At 41.7% G+C, this 16,603-nt stretch overlaps 1 protein-coding gene across 2 annotated transcripts; it reads left to right on the forward strand.

Moving 5' to 3' along the window:
* Positions 1-269: 269 nt before the first annotated feature.
* Positions 270-14,865, forward strand: STX11 (syntaxin 11). Of its 2 annotated transcripts, none has more exons than XM_074818669.1 (3): positions 270-337; positions 9,529-9,763; positions 12,536-14,865. In XM_074818669.1, exon 3 carries the CDS (start codon positions 12,541-12,543, stop codon positions 13,405-13,407), a length of 867 nt encoding a protein of 288 aa, XP_074674770.1. In that variant the 5' UTR covers positions 270-337; positions 9,529-9,763; positions 12,536-12,540; the 3' UTR covers positions 13,408-14,865. The 2 variants fall into 2 exon arrangements, with proteins under 2 accessions (XP_074674770.1, XP_074674769.1); XM_074818668.1 differs by having other exon boundaries at positions 9,529-9,733.
* The last annotated feature ends 1,738 nt before the right edge of the window (positions 14,866-16,603 follow it).

The raw sequence follows: 16,603 nt of genomic DNA on the forward strand, positions 1-16,603 counted from the left end.
CGGGAACGGCGGCGAAGAAACGGGCAACCCCGGCCCGCCCGCGTCCCCCGGCGCCCACGGGCCGGACTTTCCCCACGCTCGGAAGTGGGGCGAGCCGAGCGCCGCCCCGATGGCGGTGATTGACACCCCTCCGGGGGCGGAGCGCCTCTATGCAAATCACCCCTCTCTCAGCCAATAGGAGGGTGAGCCCCGCGCCGGGGCGGGGCTGGGCGCTCCGCGGGGGACTGGCGCTTGCCTCGACGGCGCGGGCGCGGCGGCACCTCGGGGAGCGGCGCGGCTGGAGCGAGCCGGGACGGGACGGGACGGGACGGGACGGGACGGGCTGCCCTGCCCGGGGGTGAGTACCTGCCGGGATGGGGGGGACGAGACGGCGCTTTCCTCGGGGAGCTGGCTGCGCTGAGCTCCATCACCCCGGACATGTCGCCGTTGGCCCCCGGGACGGAAGCCCTGCCGTGTCCCCGAACCCCGCTCAGCATCAGCCGGGGTCCCCGGGGCAGAGGGCAGCTCCGGGCAGAGCCGGACCGGGCGCTGAGCTCTGGCGGTGGCGGACAGCCCGTCCCTTCCCCTGCCGTCGGGGGGAGCCCCGGTGCGTGCCCGGTGCTCGGCAGCCGGCCCGGCCGGCAAGACAGGAGGAGCGGCGGGGGTTTCGGAGCGCTTTGCACCTCGGTTTTGGGTAAGACTAAACGAAACTGGCCCGTTTGAGTCGAGAAGGGAAGTCTGAGGCCTGGAGGCTGAAGGGACGGCAGATGATGGGGACCAGGCTTTCGGGTCCAGAGGTGCCTTAGCTGCCTTCGGGAAGCTCTGGTCCCTCAAAAGGGGCAAGAGGGGTGGCGGGGTATTTCACAGGATGAAGGGAAAGCAGAGGTGCTTTCAAATACAAGACTCTTTGTCCAGTCCCAACGGATGTCTGCATTTCTAGGTGCCTTGTTTGTCTGGCTTAACGAGGATTAACATTTCATTCATAGTGCTCATATGTGGTTATGAATATGCTCATGCGTGGTTATGAATAGCTCCAGAGCAGATTTTGTAGAAAATTGGGTTTATATGCAAAATATAATAGCTTTTACTCCTTTCTTGGGCATCATCATGGCCAGATCTGCGACTGGGTGCAGAAGTTAGCATTCTTTGATTGCTTCCTATGAATTGATATTAATTTTCTTTCCTGACAAGAAGAATTAGTACCCGTGTATATTTGAGATAACAGCATGGAACTGTGTGATACCAAGAAAGGAGATGACTGGAAGAATAACACCGATCTAAAATGGACATTCACACTTCTTGTTCCTGTTCTTTAGATGGTATTTTAGGAACCATTTTTTAAGCTCTCAGGAATCAAAATGGCAATATATGACTTTTTAGGATAAGAACACAATTTGAAGGATGCTGCTTTCTGACCAATGGTGTTACTTGCTATTTAAATAGTTTTATGTGGAAGTGGTGAGACTACAAGATGAGCACAACTTTTTTTATTCAAAACAGACCAGGCTAAAGGTCATCCTTAAGAAAGGATGGTTTAGATGCCCAACACCTCTGATGGCCTTCTTCTCACCTCCATTTTTTTTCACTGACTGCCTTGTATGACCACTGCTCTGAAACTGGAATTGCATGTTAAGTCATATGGCAAACGTATCTGGTGTTTTGGCTGAGATTAAAACTGGAAGTTAACCTCTGTTGTCGTAAGATCTTCATGAAGAAACTAAGCATGATACATAAGATCTCTTGAGACATTAAAATGGCAATAATGTGATAACAGTATCTTCTGGCACTGCAGATAATGCTATGGAACACAACTGCGTATTATATCAGTCTTGGAGATTTTGGGTGCTGTGGGGTTTGGCTCCATGTCTGACACCTTTCATTACATTGTAACAGTAACCAAGATCTGCTCCAAAAGGAGAAATGGTAGTTGCCACTCGTGCAGAAATAATAGGGAGGGAAGAGAATCTGCTGGGTGAAAAGAGTCACCGGAACTGCTCGCCAGCCATGGGCAGCGGGCCTGTGCTCGCCTGTGCTTGCAGCTACACTGTGCTGGACACCCCGTGAGACTGGGAAAGAGGGCACTGGATAAATCATGGAAATACAAGGCCATGGGGAGACTGTAAGACATTACCTAATCCATTCGGTGCATTGTAGCAGTGCACCTAAACCAGACCCTAGAGAGGTTTCTGTAGCCTCTCTCTATCCTCTAACAAAGAGGGTCCCACAGTGCTCCTGCAGAGAAATGGTCCCATTTTCAGCTAGTCACACAGTCAGCATAGATCTCATGTAAAACAAATGGATTACTTCATGTGTTTCCAGTGTCAACACAGGGAACAAACTGATCATTTCTCTTTTTATAAACTCCTTTTATACCTTGGAGTGCTATGTCTCTCTCCCGGTCTTCTGCATGAAATGAACATAATTCATTTAACTTCTCTTTCTCCAGGGCTGTATTTTCTAAACCGTTGGAGACAATGCCAAGTATGCTCCAACCTTCCTAGTGTGATAACTAGTGCAGAATGTGCTATTCCGACTGAGGCCTTACCTATGCCAAGCAGAGTAAAACCAGTCCTTCCCATGCCATCTCTCATATAAGACAAGGGCTTTTTTACAATGGCACATTGTATTGTGAACTTGGTTTTTAGTTTGCAATCTGCTATAACCCCACCAATGCTTTCCTGCTACCAAACTTACTTTCTTCTAAATATACCATACCTGGCTGATCTCTGTTGAATTTCCTTTTATTTTTGTTAGTACTTCTCTTACTTGCCAAGATCATCTTAAATTCTTACCATTCCTGCTCCCCTCTGCCACAAATGTTCGCTTCCACTCCCTTCCAGTTCAGTGTCACCTGGAGACTGTACCAGCTCATGTTTGGTTCCACTCTCCAAGTTGCTAATGGAAAATATGGATAACCTCCGAGTGTGACAGAAACTCATCATAATGTTGGCATTATTCAAAACCAGTTCTGACAGTGAGAAGACAACTGCTGTGCCAAGTATGCAGGTGCTGGACCAGATACACTTTCCATTATCTTTCATCTGGCCCATCAATTTTCTTTGGCTCTTTGGCCATCCTTGTAGTCCAGGGATGACAAAGCAAGGTGCAGAAATTACTGAGGCAATGTTAATTCTGATCCAATAAACTCCTCTCAGCACCAAATGTGGGGTTGCCACTTTTATGCAGTTTTGCAGAGAAGCCATTTCTGGTTAGACTTGCATTTTGGGCTGCCTCCCAAGATGTGGCCCCCGTGTGAGCCATCTCTGATGAGGAACTTAATTCCCAGGGAGCAACAGCATTGCTCCTGCCTAAGGGCTGGCTCCTGGAAACCCCCTCTTGGGGAGCAGGGGGGCTCTGCACGAGGGGAGCAATGCAGTTCAGTTTCTATATCTGTTCTGATAGCTTTTGCTGATAGTGTCGAGCATCTTGATATCTTGTGTAGCCTATCGCACAGTGTTTGGCACTTCTCATCTAGACCATATTTCTGTAGTTTATCACAGAGAGAATGATGTCACATATCTTGACTTCAGAAGGCTTATCATTTGTGCAGCTTTTGCTTTATTTACTATGACAGTTAACCCATTAATTGCCGAGATTATTCTTGACAAACTCACGTTCACAAAAGCCAAGAAAGTACTGAACGCTCCAGCTTTTCCTGCTGTGCCCTTTGTCTGTGCCATGTTTGTGTTAGTGACAAATCATTTATTTTTGAAAGCAAGAATAAAGCTTGCTTGAGATTTGGATATGCCCAGTCAGGAACATATTCTCTGGCCAGTGTATCCCTAATTACATCTATATCTTGTCTCGACTTCACTGGTACTTTGAATGGGCTTGTAAAACCCATGGGCTGCTAAGTAGTGTAGATTAATTGCCATAAAGCCTGCCGGTGCCTGACATGTCCTGGGGCTGAGGCTGTGGGTATATGTGTGTGGCTGTGGGGGTTATTTCCTGACTGAAAATATTTTGGTCCAGTTATAGTTGTGTAGATTTTGCAGTATGATCCAGAACTGAGCCTCATGCGTACTGGCCCATGTGAACAAATACAAATAAAACACCCTGTATTTAACCTTAAAGGGATTTTTTAAAGTCACAAGTACTTGATCTCAGATTGTAACACTGTATTACAAACTTTAAATATATGTGTATTTTAAAAAGTAATGCTCTTTTGCCAATTTAAAAATGTCTGTAGAGCATGTTGCTTCTGACTGATGATCACATGCAACCTCATATTTCTACTCGGATGCCAACATAATGTCTTAATCGCTTATAAATACCAACGTGTGGTAGCAATAGTAGTTATATAAATGTGGTATGTACATAGCTATTTTGCTGAGCCAGTGTGATTCAGGGAAGCCGGGGTGATTAATTAGATAATGTATATACTCACGGCACTGTAGCGACAGCACTGCCTGTGAGTTCGTCGTCTGATTTCCTTGCGCAGTGACTCATAATGATGCCGAGCTGTAGTAATTGCCAAGAAATGCACGGATGGCTGTCTCACTGTTTATGTAAGTGGTATGGTTCTGTCTTAACCACTTGCCAAGCACTTGGAGGTACAGCTCGCGCTCCCCTTGTTTCCATCCAGGCCAATTTTACTTGAAGATCTTGATGTTGCCTATGGCAGGAAGGACAGGGACGCTGCAGTAGTCAGCCTACAGTGCACTGCGTGTACTGAAAAGCACTGAATGGAGAGCGATGGTGGGATTGTTTTTTTTCCCCCTTGGGTAAAATACAATCCCGTACATGTTCATCTACTCTTTGTAAAGACGTTCTGTTTTTAGCAAGCTGTGTGTATTAAAACTGACCAGAGTCAGCTCACAGGTCTCAAGGGTTTAGCAGGTTCTCAATATCTGCAGTTCCTAACTATATATTCTATTTCTAGCAGCCTTAGGAAAAGGAAGTGGCTAAATTTGGGGTGTGCATTAGCCCTTCCTGCCCTTAACTTCCATTTGTATACAGAAACACGATGACTGTTGGAGAGAGTTCCCAATTTTGGGCAGGGGTTCAAACAATGCACATGAAAACTTAATGCTTTGCAATGGGCCATGTAGTGAAGATGGAGAAACTTTTTTTGTCTACAGGCCTGGTACAGCCTCCCCCCAGCCAAACAAAACCAAATCTAGTTACAGTTGCTCATTAGTGTGACTTTTGAGAAAAATGTCAAGAGAAGATACTGAGAATCCATTTTATTGTCTATCCAGGATTTAAAATTTGTCAGTGGTGATCCACAGTTCTCTAGTGAAAATTTAGACAACCCAGCAAGTAGTAGCAGTCAACCTATATACAACAAGCTGTCTTCTCCAAGGCAAGAATAATGTTTACTTAGCATGTGATACTCTGTAGTAACAAGTTAAAACTTCAGATTTTTTTGTCAGTCTCATCATAAATATGTGAAAAATGCAATGCATATTATGTCTGCTTCTAATGCATGACAGCAGCTTCTCCTAGTTTTGATACTGATGTCTGGAAAACCTGACAACCAGTCTATGGAAAACACCAAGATGGTTAACCTTATTGAATACCTCTGGGAAGTATGAGATGCACCCTAGATCCTTGAATCTATAATATGCTGTCATACAAAAATTGAGAGTTACTTTACATTGAAGAGATTGAAAGCATTGAAAGCAACTGGGATAAGTCAAAGAAGAACCTCCAAAGCTATCAGTATTCAAGCAATGTTACTTTGACTTAGAGGCAACAAACTATTTGAATGTTAATTTTCTCCCCCTAGGCTTTTCTTAGCCTTTATGGTAGGAAGGGAACCACTGGGGACTTGGAGATTCTGACAGCTGCAGAAATAGCCTGCAAAGAATGGAGCCATCCTTACTTCTCTGAATCTATCGGCTTGTAATAAATCACATGTTCTGGTACAAAACAAGAAGTTGACACTTCATGCAAGCTTTTGAGAAAAACCCAACTGTCTGAGACATTTGCAACTGCGTACACTTCTTACTAGGGTGATGGAAAGTATATAGGAGGTGTTCTGCTGTACACAGGCTTTGACTACAATATGAAGTGGGTACTGTCTAATAGTCTATAGATACATTTGCTGCATCTTGCTGGTGTTCTGTGTTAGCTGATGTATTTTCAATAGACATGTTGTCTATTTTTAAACATTGCCCAATCCAAGAAACTTCAGAGAAGATAACTTCATTTCAGTGAGGCCACAAAAATGTTTTGAAATGCTGATCTCTGTCATAGTTGTTAATATTAGAGTTAATATAGAAATGTGATCTTAAAACAGCTCCAGAAGGCAAGCTGTTTTAATAATTAGATTATGATCTTTGGTGTTGTTTCCTTGAACTCTTACAGATGAGAAGCAAGAAGAAAGAGGAGTGATTTGAGAAATTCAAGCCTGCTGTTCCACCAGTGGTGGACATGACTGGGGAGACAGGGAATTTGATCTGAAAAGATGACTAGCACTCTGCTCTGAGTCAACTAGAAGCTCTTCTGAAAAGAGGAAAACCTATTGTAAACAATAGTCTGTTTTCCAAGTTAATGAATATTGTCAAATCTATTATTGGACAACAGATACCAGGCAAAGTTATTAAATCTGGTTTAAGAAAGTTGTTTCCAAAACAGAAGATACTAAAGAATTATGATTAAATCTAAGACCCCAACTCTTAAATGTAAGGCTTCAGCTGCATTTAACACTTCTTTTACATACACATGATTTGCATTTTTGTGCAACAGCAGCACACTATGTACCTTATAATGGACTGTGTTTGACTCAGCCAGTCCACCTGAGTGGATTTCCGTCAATACTGCATCCTCTACAAGCAGTATGGGAAGTTACTGGAATGCGCTGACACACACTGGGCTATGAAGTAATTCTGCCTAGGAGCAGGTGATTTCCTAGTTGTCCACCACTTGTTTCTTGGGTCACATCTGTTGTGTGTCACGCAACCAAGAGCACATGTCATTCAGAGACAGGATGAGCCACGTGGGTTTGTAGTGGACCACAAAAGGACTTTTACCTTCTGAGGGAGAGAAGAACTGCTGATAGAAATTATTTTTAACTGGCTTGTTTTGAAATATCTGTTGCTCCTCAAAAAGGCCACTTCAACTGAAGTAAAAGCTTCATCTTGTAAGGTCCTACTCAAGACTGAAAAGATTACTGACTAGACTTTTGGTAATCCACAAGCTGGTATTAACTAGCAGCTGCCTTTTATGAATGCTGTAAAAAGAAAAAATGTACACTGGCTTCCTTCCCAGCTGCTGGTGATGAAATATGGATGCTGTGCTGAAACTGCTGCTTTATTTCACCATTTGTTCCCAAACTCAGTGATGCGGATATACAAATGCTAAAGCTGAAATAAATACCGGTGTGTAACTCATTTGTTTCTATAGAAATAACTTTTCATCCTTAGGTTATTTCTACATAGATAACAGGCTGCAGAACATTAGCACAGGCATAGAAATATGCTGTACAGGACTCCTCTTTGCACGTATATGAGGCTAACAGAAAGGGGGTTTCTGTGTATGCACAGTTTTTGATTTTCAGAGTGGATTTCCTTTTCTGTCTGAAATCCCATGTCCTGCAGAGCTGTGTGGGGCTTCAGTCTTACTGCAACAGGACAGCTTGCATCTTTCTCATGCATTGTGGGAAAGCTAGTCATTGTGGTGATTAATACCAAGAAGCAGTATGCTAACATAAAGAGATGAGTACTGAACATGTCCTCAGCTGACTGTACTTGGTGGCTATCTGGCTTCAAAGCTGCAACCTCTGCAGTCATTACCTGGCCTGTATTTCCTCTCTGTGTGAGTGTGTGTTTGGGTGTACACACCATGATGGACTGCAGAAGGAACCTGATTTTTCAAGGACAGATTTATTTAGCCCAAAAATACAAACATGGAAGTACATGTTCCAGTTTGAATATACACAGTATTTAAAAAAAAAATCAAACTGACAGCTAATCTTTTAAAACACACACTCTTAGAATTAAGGTATTTATACTCTTGGGGCTGTTACTCCAGAGCACAGAGTAGTTGGTGTCTTGATATTCTAATGTGTTAGATGTATCTTAAATAAACATGTGCAAGTAGTTGAATATATTTAGCACTCATGTTCAAATTAGTAAACTTTTGACCTAAGGTTGAGTACTAGAACAATTTAGACTGGACCTTTGGAGGTCATCTAGTCCAGTACCCCTCAAAACACACAGGGGTAGTTCAGGTTGCTGAGGGTCATGTTCACTTGAGTTTTGAATGTCTTCAAGGATGCAGATTCCAAAACTTCTTTAGGCACCTTTTCCAGTGTTTTTGAAAGGTTTTTTCAAACGTTTTTTCCCCTCAACTGGCTGTCTGGCTTTTCTCCTGTTTCCACTTGGGCCTGTTGTCTCTTGCACTGTCTCTCTCTGTACATCTCTATGAAGGGCCTACCCTTGCATTACGCAGATCTCCCAAGCTTCCTGTTTTCCACGCTGAACATTCCCAGCTCTCTAAACTTCTCCTCGTACACCAGGTGCTCCAGCACCTCTGACCATCTTTGTGGCCTCCCCCTGGACTCACCCCAGTGCGTCCATGTCTCTTGTGCTGGGGAGCCCCAGCACCAATACTGCACTTCAGATGTGCACTCTTCAAGTGTCAGATGGGAGGGGTCAATTCCCTCGACCACTTTTGCTACGCCAGCCCCGGATGCTGTTGTCCTCCTTTGCCACAAGGGCGCATTGCTGACTCATGTTCAACTTGATGTCCACCAGCACACCAAGGACCTTTTCTGCAGAGCTGCTTTCTAGCCAGGGAGCCCAACTTCCACTGCTGCACCGGGCTCTACATTAAGGGAGAGATTGCTGCTTATTTTAAAGAATGAGTGCTGAGGCTATCCCTAACAACTAATAATGTACTATATATTAATATATTGCTGTTTTAATTACAAATTGTGAGTTTCTCAAAGCAGCAGTTTGCAAATGCCTCAAATAAATTTACTAAGTTTCTTGAGCAAAAGGTGCTCAAGAAAGCTGATATCTAAACATTTTCTTGAACCTCACAGATCTCTTTGGCCAAATATTGCAAATGCTAACCTACAGAGTAATTGAGCATGCTCTGGCATAAAGCTGAACACATGTGCTCTGTAATTTGTGGTGTTTGTGGCCTAATGTGGTGCTGAAATACAGGCAGAAATACATTTGCTTCCTGTCCTCCATCCTGTCCAGGCACTGTAGGTCGATAAAGAGAGCATTTTGAAAATGTGAAGATGAAGTGGAAAGCAGGCTAGCACTTTAGAAGAGAAAAAGACAGGAGTCAGGGAGAATGAAAGAAGATGTCAAAAAGTCCCTGATTTTGCAGTACTCTGAGGTCAGTCTTGAAGAGATGGCATCTATTTGTTAGGACAAAAGTGCGATCACTTTAGCTGTGGAGCCATTTCCCTGAGGGGTACAGGTCCTCAATGCAGACTTAAAAGATTCTAATGTTGACCACCTTGAATGTAAGTTTTGGTATGTAGTTTCAAATAATGTAGGCTTTTAGAGCTAAGCACTTGGAAACTGGGAAACCCCAGGTTGAAGATTGTCAGTGCAACTGTAATTTGATCACTCTGTTCACATTTAGAATTGGATTCTACTGGATCTACTGGACCAAGGAGATCGTGGGTGATGCTGTACACATCATTGGAGACGAGCTTCTCACAAGTGTCCTCGATCCATGTGTTCATTCACTGATGTCCAGCTTGTTACTTCACGATCTTACTCAGCAGAGTGCCCAAGGCTTGCAGCAGTGACCAAAGTCAGAAGGATCTGACTTCTGAACATACCAGGTACAAAAAACTGTGCTACAGGTCTCTCAGGTGGGCATCATAACTCATCGAGAGTGATAGTGTTGTCCTTAATCACTCCTGGCTGAAACCTGTGTCTGTGGATGGGGCTGTTAGATCTGCCCTCTCCCAAAAGACTGTTGAATTTATGGAGCTTTCCAGAGATGTCACAGGAGAAATCCCTGAGGAAATGAACAGTAGTAACATAATAAATGAGATATCTGTCCATGAACAGAATGATGAATATTAAATTTTATGTTGTACAACTTCTATTCAGCACATGCAGACTGTAGGCAGAGACTTGGTAGAGGTGACAGGGCATAGGCCAGTGTTTAATTGTATAATCTTCCTGTGTGTAGGCAACATCGTGGTGCAATCTGAGGCCACACTCGACAGCTCCTTACTCTTCTTTTAATGCTTCACTTTTTAACCTTTTGTGTTGTATTAAAGAAAAATATTTTTACAGAGGTGCTGCAGAATTAGTATATTGTTGAGCCAGTTGTCAGTCTGCTCTCTGTGGAAGGCTGATGAAATTTAGTTTTTCTCAAGTTCAGGGAATGGTAAGCACAAAAGCAGCATAGTCCTGCATACACATGACTTAGTTTACACCTTGCTGGTGTGGATTGTCATTGTAAAGTCATAAAAAAACATTGTTTGCTGTACCCATATGTAGATGCTAAAACCAAAAAGAATAAAATGCTGAACACAACACACGGTAGTTCAAGGATCAGACTAGAAGTGGGAGTATCATCAACTTTAGGGAAGCCAGTAAGAGTCAGGAATGCAGTCAGACAAGCAACGTGACTGGTTTTCAGAGCCATGTCTACATTTCAGGTGAAAAGCATCTCAGGAACAGTTAGTGATTAGAAGAGATCTAAATAATCCTGAGATCGCTAGATGCCTTTGTTTGTTCCCTTTCCACTATGCTGTCTAGAAAATGGTCCGCTATTTCCAGACAGGAAGGGTAGATGTTCTCACTGTCTCGGTGCCTCTAGGCAAACTTGGACATACAGTTTTAAAGCCAAGTAAAGCTGACTTTTAAGCTGCACCAGACTTTTTTTTTCCTTTTAGATGACGATTTTTCATATTGATGTTGTGGCATGAGGTGAAAGTCTTGATTTTAATGTTGTTGAGAGAGGAGGTGGAAAATCTTTAATATCCTAAAGCTTTCTCTGTGTGATTGAGTTGAATCTATGTGGCTTATGTTTTAAATTCAAACAATTGTCTTACATGTGTGGATTTCTGAATGAAAGCTCTTCTCTCGGGATGTTAATGGACTTTCCTGGTTTACATTGCTTGTGAAAGAATTGGTTTAAGTTGAAATTCACTTTTTTGCTTCAGTGACACTTCTTGAGACCAGTATATACCCCCGAAGAACTATACGAGCCCAAGAGGCTGTGTCTGTGATGGAATCTTTCCCACCTCCTCCCTAACAGCTTTAACACATCTAACATATCCCATGAAACAGATTATAAACTTGCAGTTTTAATTCATATTAGATCCAGGCCTCTTACACCGGGTATGTACACATGCAACTTCTTAACCTGGGAATAACTGATGATCCTTTCAAGGGATCTGTTGTTCATGGTGGATAGCATGTTTGGAAATGCTGAGAAGATACTTTAATTCCTGGAAAAACAAAAATGAATCCTCCAGACACAGAGATCTGGAGATATCCTGCTTGGTGCTGCTTCTTAATTTGGTTCTCTTTCTTCTTAATTTAAATGAGGTCATGGGATGTGCAGCTTTGGTGATGGGAAATTTTCAGTTTCCTGCTTGCTGTTTGGTGCCGGGTTCTTGCTGAAGCTTTCAGATTTCACTTTCTGCAAAGACTTTAGGTCTAGAGTTTCAAATAAACAGCATACTTAAAGGAGACTTATGTTTTGTTACCACGTAACTGGTCTGTACAGATTACTCATTCTATGGCTTTTTAATGAAATTTGTAGTTAAGTATGACTGAGGCAAACACATAGAAAACAGACCTGATCTGTAACAACGGTGTTACTTTATTCCTTCAGTACAATATTTCCATCATTCACAAAAAAAGAAGGGTTGGATGGATGGGTTTACATACAATACACTGCTGTTGCTGTGTTCTTTTGTTTGATGCCTGGTACACTGTGGTCAGTGATACAGTGATAGCATCTGGAGATCCTAAACCTTGCTTTGCCTTTTTTTTTTTTTTCTTTTTTAATTCTATCTTGATACTTTCCACACCATTTTGCGAAACTGTTCTTTCCCAACTGTATTGGTAAATGGTGTTTATTGAGAGGCTTCCTACTCTTCTCCCAGGAAAAGCAAGCTTAGAATGACAGAGGAGCTGTGACATTTGGGGCAGTTGATGTAATGAAGGGTCAAGCTCTAGAGATTTCTCTAGTGAGCAGCAGTAGGAAGTGTTCAGTTGTTAACATGTCTACACATACCGATAGCTGAAGGCTTCCTATCATTTGCTCAAGGGTTTGTTTTTTTTCTCTAAGTGAAAGACTGGTATTATGGGGGTTCTTATTATTCTTTTGGAATTGTCTTCAGGATTTGTTGTCTTCTTTCTTGCACTTCTTTAGTTTCTAAGTTTTGTAGTTTATAGAAGAGTGTTCTAGCACCAGAGTTTTGGATCTGCGATCCATCACTGTATAAAATACTGTGAACAAATTTAAAATCTGATATTTTGGCTTATCTTTGCTGTAGTTATGTTATCTACGATACAGTTATAACTATGATGTAGTTATTAGTTATAAACTTTTAACCCTTGTAAATCAATGTTTTATTTACTTTAAACTTCTTTCCTCCTGTTCCTCTGTTTTACAGGCAGGATGAAAGACCGGCTAAACGAGCTGCGTGAATTTGCCAGGTTACACAACCAACAGTTTTCTGATAGTGAGGATGATGAAAATTCACCCCACGATGTTCTCCTTTATGAGACTGATTATGCCTTGGAACTTCTTCATAAAGACATACAAAACATCCGGACAGAAAATGACCACCTAAAAGAGGATGTCAAGCGGCTCAGAAAGCAAAACAGCCGCTTCCTTACCTCCATGCGCCGTCTTAGTAGCATCAAACGAGATACTAATTGTATTGCCAGAGACATCAAGGCCCGTGGAGAAAGCATCCACAGGAAACTCCAGATAATGAGAGATTTCAGCGAAGATGCGATAACAAAATATGGGGCTATGTCTGTCATTGCCAGGGTAGCAAAGAACCACTACGTTGACCTTATGCACGCCTTTCAGGAAGCTATGTTTGAATATAATGCAACAGAGATGAACCAACGGGAGAACTGCAAGATTCGAATTCAGCGGCAGCTAGAGATCATGGGCAAAGATGTTTCTGGCAACCAGATTGAGGAGATGATCGAGCAAGGCAAGTGGGACGTCTTCTCTGAGAATCTCCTGTCAGATGTTAAGGGGGCTCGCTCAGCCTTGAATGAGATAGAGACACGTCATAAAGAGCTGGTGAAGTTAGAAGGTCGCATTAAGGAAGTTCACGAGCTCTTTCTGCAGGTGGCCCTGCTAGTGGAGGAACAGGCGGACACCTTTGATGTCATTGAGATAAATATGCAAAATGTTGAGGACTATGTAGGAGAAGCTAAAGAGCAAGTGAAAAAAGCTTTGGAATACAGAAGAAAACACCCCCTCAGAACAATCCTCTGCTGCTGCTTATCCTGTTGCAGAAGGTGACTATTCCACTGAAGCTATCACAGACTGATTTGAATGTCTTCAAAATCAGGCATTCTTTCCAGTGACTTTTCTATAATGACAACCTCTAGAAATGAGGGGGCTATTTTGCAGTTGTTTTTGTTCATTGCCTTTTTCCTAAATGTGCTGACGGCTGTTCTATTTGAGAGCTCCTAGAAATATTGATACAACTATTTTTAATCTATTTTTAATTGAAATGTACTCTGTTGCTGTAACTAGAGATGCAGGATCTCTGCAGTGATACTTGTTTCAGATAGGCAAGAAAGAGGAATGAATAACTCAGCCTAGGAAAGATGAGAAATTCCAAGAAGTAACTTTATTCTTATTTGTCAAAGTGAGTCTGCAGGCGGTGCAGCCTTTACCACCTGGGGTGACACAATACACCACAGAATCAGAAGGTTTCAATTTTAACTGGTTTGGAGCCTGCTTGATGCAAATACTTGAACAGATTTTTGCTGTGTTCATTTGACAAAATACCGAGCCTATTAGCAGGAGCAGGACACAGAGCTAGTTTCTATTTCAACTTGATTTCCACCTGTCATGAATCTTAACAGAAGTAACTGCACCTTAAATGATAATACGAACGTTTTTCAAGTGATTGCTTTTCTCCATTTTGAGTACCTGCAATTTGTCAAGGTGGCTAGAAGCACTGCAACACTGAGGCATCTCACTGACTTTTAACCTGAGCCACTGTACTCCTTCAAAACAGCCATGCTTTTATGCTTCTAATACATTTTTCTGACAATTAACACTTCAACCAGAAGAGATGCATGCAGTGGCCTTCTGCAGAAGCACCCATAAGAAGACAACAGTTGGGGGAGGTTGAGAAAGCATTTTAGGGTCTCCTGTGCTGGCACATACACACAGGCGGTTTTAATGAAAGGATTATTCTGTCAATAGGCTTTTATTTTTTTATAAGCATTGATTGAATATGCATTTTTTAAATAGCTATTTTAAATAACATGAAGGATTAAATTTATTAACATGCAATTTTACTGGTATACAAAAACTATGATTTTTCTCCCATTATTAGGAAATCTCCACCTGGGAAAGAAATAGACATATTTCTTCAGTACACCTGAAGAAGAGAGAAAACAGCATTTTAATGTCATTTCAGTGCTCTTTTCAAACTTAAAAGCAATCTCTCCTTTTGTGTAAAGGGTGTCTACCCGCAGTAGGTTTGGAATATGAGGAGGGAGTAGAAAATTTGCATCCCTGGAAACCACTGAGCAGTGAAACGTGTATTCATAAGGTCTGGTGAGTGATTATAGCTCCTGCTTCTGGAGGTTTTCCAACTATAGCATTTCTAGGTGGTTTCCTGATACATTGTGATTTATTGCTATCCTTTGAATTAATGCAGGACATTTTTTCAGAAGTTAGCGACTTTTTTTAAAATGCTGATCCTATTTGTACCTGTTTTAATAAATATATTTAAACATTTCAAGTATTTTTTATTTGGGAGTTTTCCTCAGGAGATGCACCTAGCCATCTTCCTGCACCAGTCTCAGTGAAATTTTTCCCTTCTGATCTTTTGCACAGTAATTTTATATGTTAAAAAACACCCAAATGTTTCTTACTATTTATATTGATATAACAAAACAGCAGAATAAATTCTGCTTCCAAGCTTTCATAGCCTAGTGGGAAATGCTTAGACAGACAGGCTTTTTTACAGAAATAGAAGCTAAATAGAAAACTCTTCTCAGAAACTGGAAGTATCTTTGGCTGAAGCACCTGTCTGTGATAACACAGGAGACTGAGGAACACCAGTCTTACAAACTAGAAAGTATTTTGATATTCAGTGATATCCTGATGATATCAGTATTATGTTTGCCTGAGGGCCTCTCCAACAACCAAACTTCAAACTTGAAGTGGGAGAAAGGAGGGTGTTAAGCTGGCACCATTACCGGTAGCTTTGGTGATACTCAAGAAGACAAAGTCGTTTACTCCTTAGGTACTGCCATTCAAGTCAATGGAACTGTGCATTTGTAGAGAAATACCCTAAACCTCCAAGGGTCAGCATGGGGCCATAAATCAATGAAGAGTAAAATATGTATTTCATTTCATCTGCATATTCTTAGCACTCACCAATGCTTTTGATAAAAATGTGTACATTTTTTTTGTTGGTTTCTTTTTTGCACTTATATATCTCTACAAGTGGAATAAAAGATTTAATAAGAAAAACAGAAAGTGCAGAGTGTTATGCATTGAATCAGCAGCTCTGAATAGTTTCTTGTATTGTCAAAGTCTAGTTTAAGAGCTGCTGGACTAAACTCTGACTTGGTGAAAGGACATTAACCAATACCTAAAAAAAGTCATCCTAATATTTGTTGCCACAGTAAATCAAATGTGTTGCATATTGAGATAGATACCATACCTTTTCCTATAAAAAACATGAAAAATTAGTTTCATACATTCTAAGATGATTCTCTACTGCAAGAAAAAAATCAAATTTATTCTGACAGTTCTGAGAGATATTGCTGGTTTCATTAGTAGATATGCAAAGCTTATATTAAAACCTTTAGTCCAATTTGAGGCACAGGAAAAGAGAGCAAAAGCCTAAAGAAATGGCAATTGTAGACATTTTCTCCTGACTTAAGGCTGTTGCTGCAAGGAAGAAACTGAGAATTATTGAAATACCAGCTTGAGACCCTTTGAAACTATTTTTAAGTTGCATTGTGAATTACAGGCACTTAAAAGTTACTTCCAGTAACTGAAGAAATCATTCTCTTCCTTGCAAACATGTGTTCATTGCTTAATACTATGGGGGTTTTTCTATCTTTCAGTTGTGTAAGAACTCAAATGTTGCCAGCCCATGAGCTTGCCTAGTCACAGTTAAACAGACTTTTGAAAAATACTGATCACACTGTAGCTGCAAAGACTCATGCCACACAGGATGAGTGGAAGAAGATGATAAAGTAGCTTGATGATATGTTAGCATACTAATAACAGAAGCCACAGAATGGACGTCTTTATGCTTGCTAAGGAAAGCTGCCTTTTCGTTCTGAAAGTCAGCACGACTCCTATGGAGATGTGCATAGCATGTTCTATGGGTTGTTGGTTTTTTTTACTCTTCCCTTGTGGCAAACCCTATAGCTGGGTTTGAGGAGAAAGTAATTAAAATGTGAGAGGGGCTGCTTTAGCTTTTAGGATTGCTGTTACTTTGGTTTTGTGCCCTACT

Source organism: Strix aluco, chromosome 3 (genome assembly GCF_031877795.1).
Source record: "Strix aluco isolate bStrAlu1 chromosome 3, bStrAlu1.hap1, whole genome shotgun sequence".
Lineage (NCBI taxonomy): Eukaryota > Metazoa > Chordata > Aves > Strigiformes > Strigidae > Strix > Strix aluco.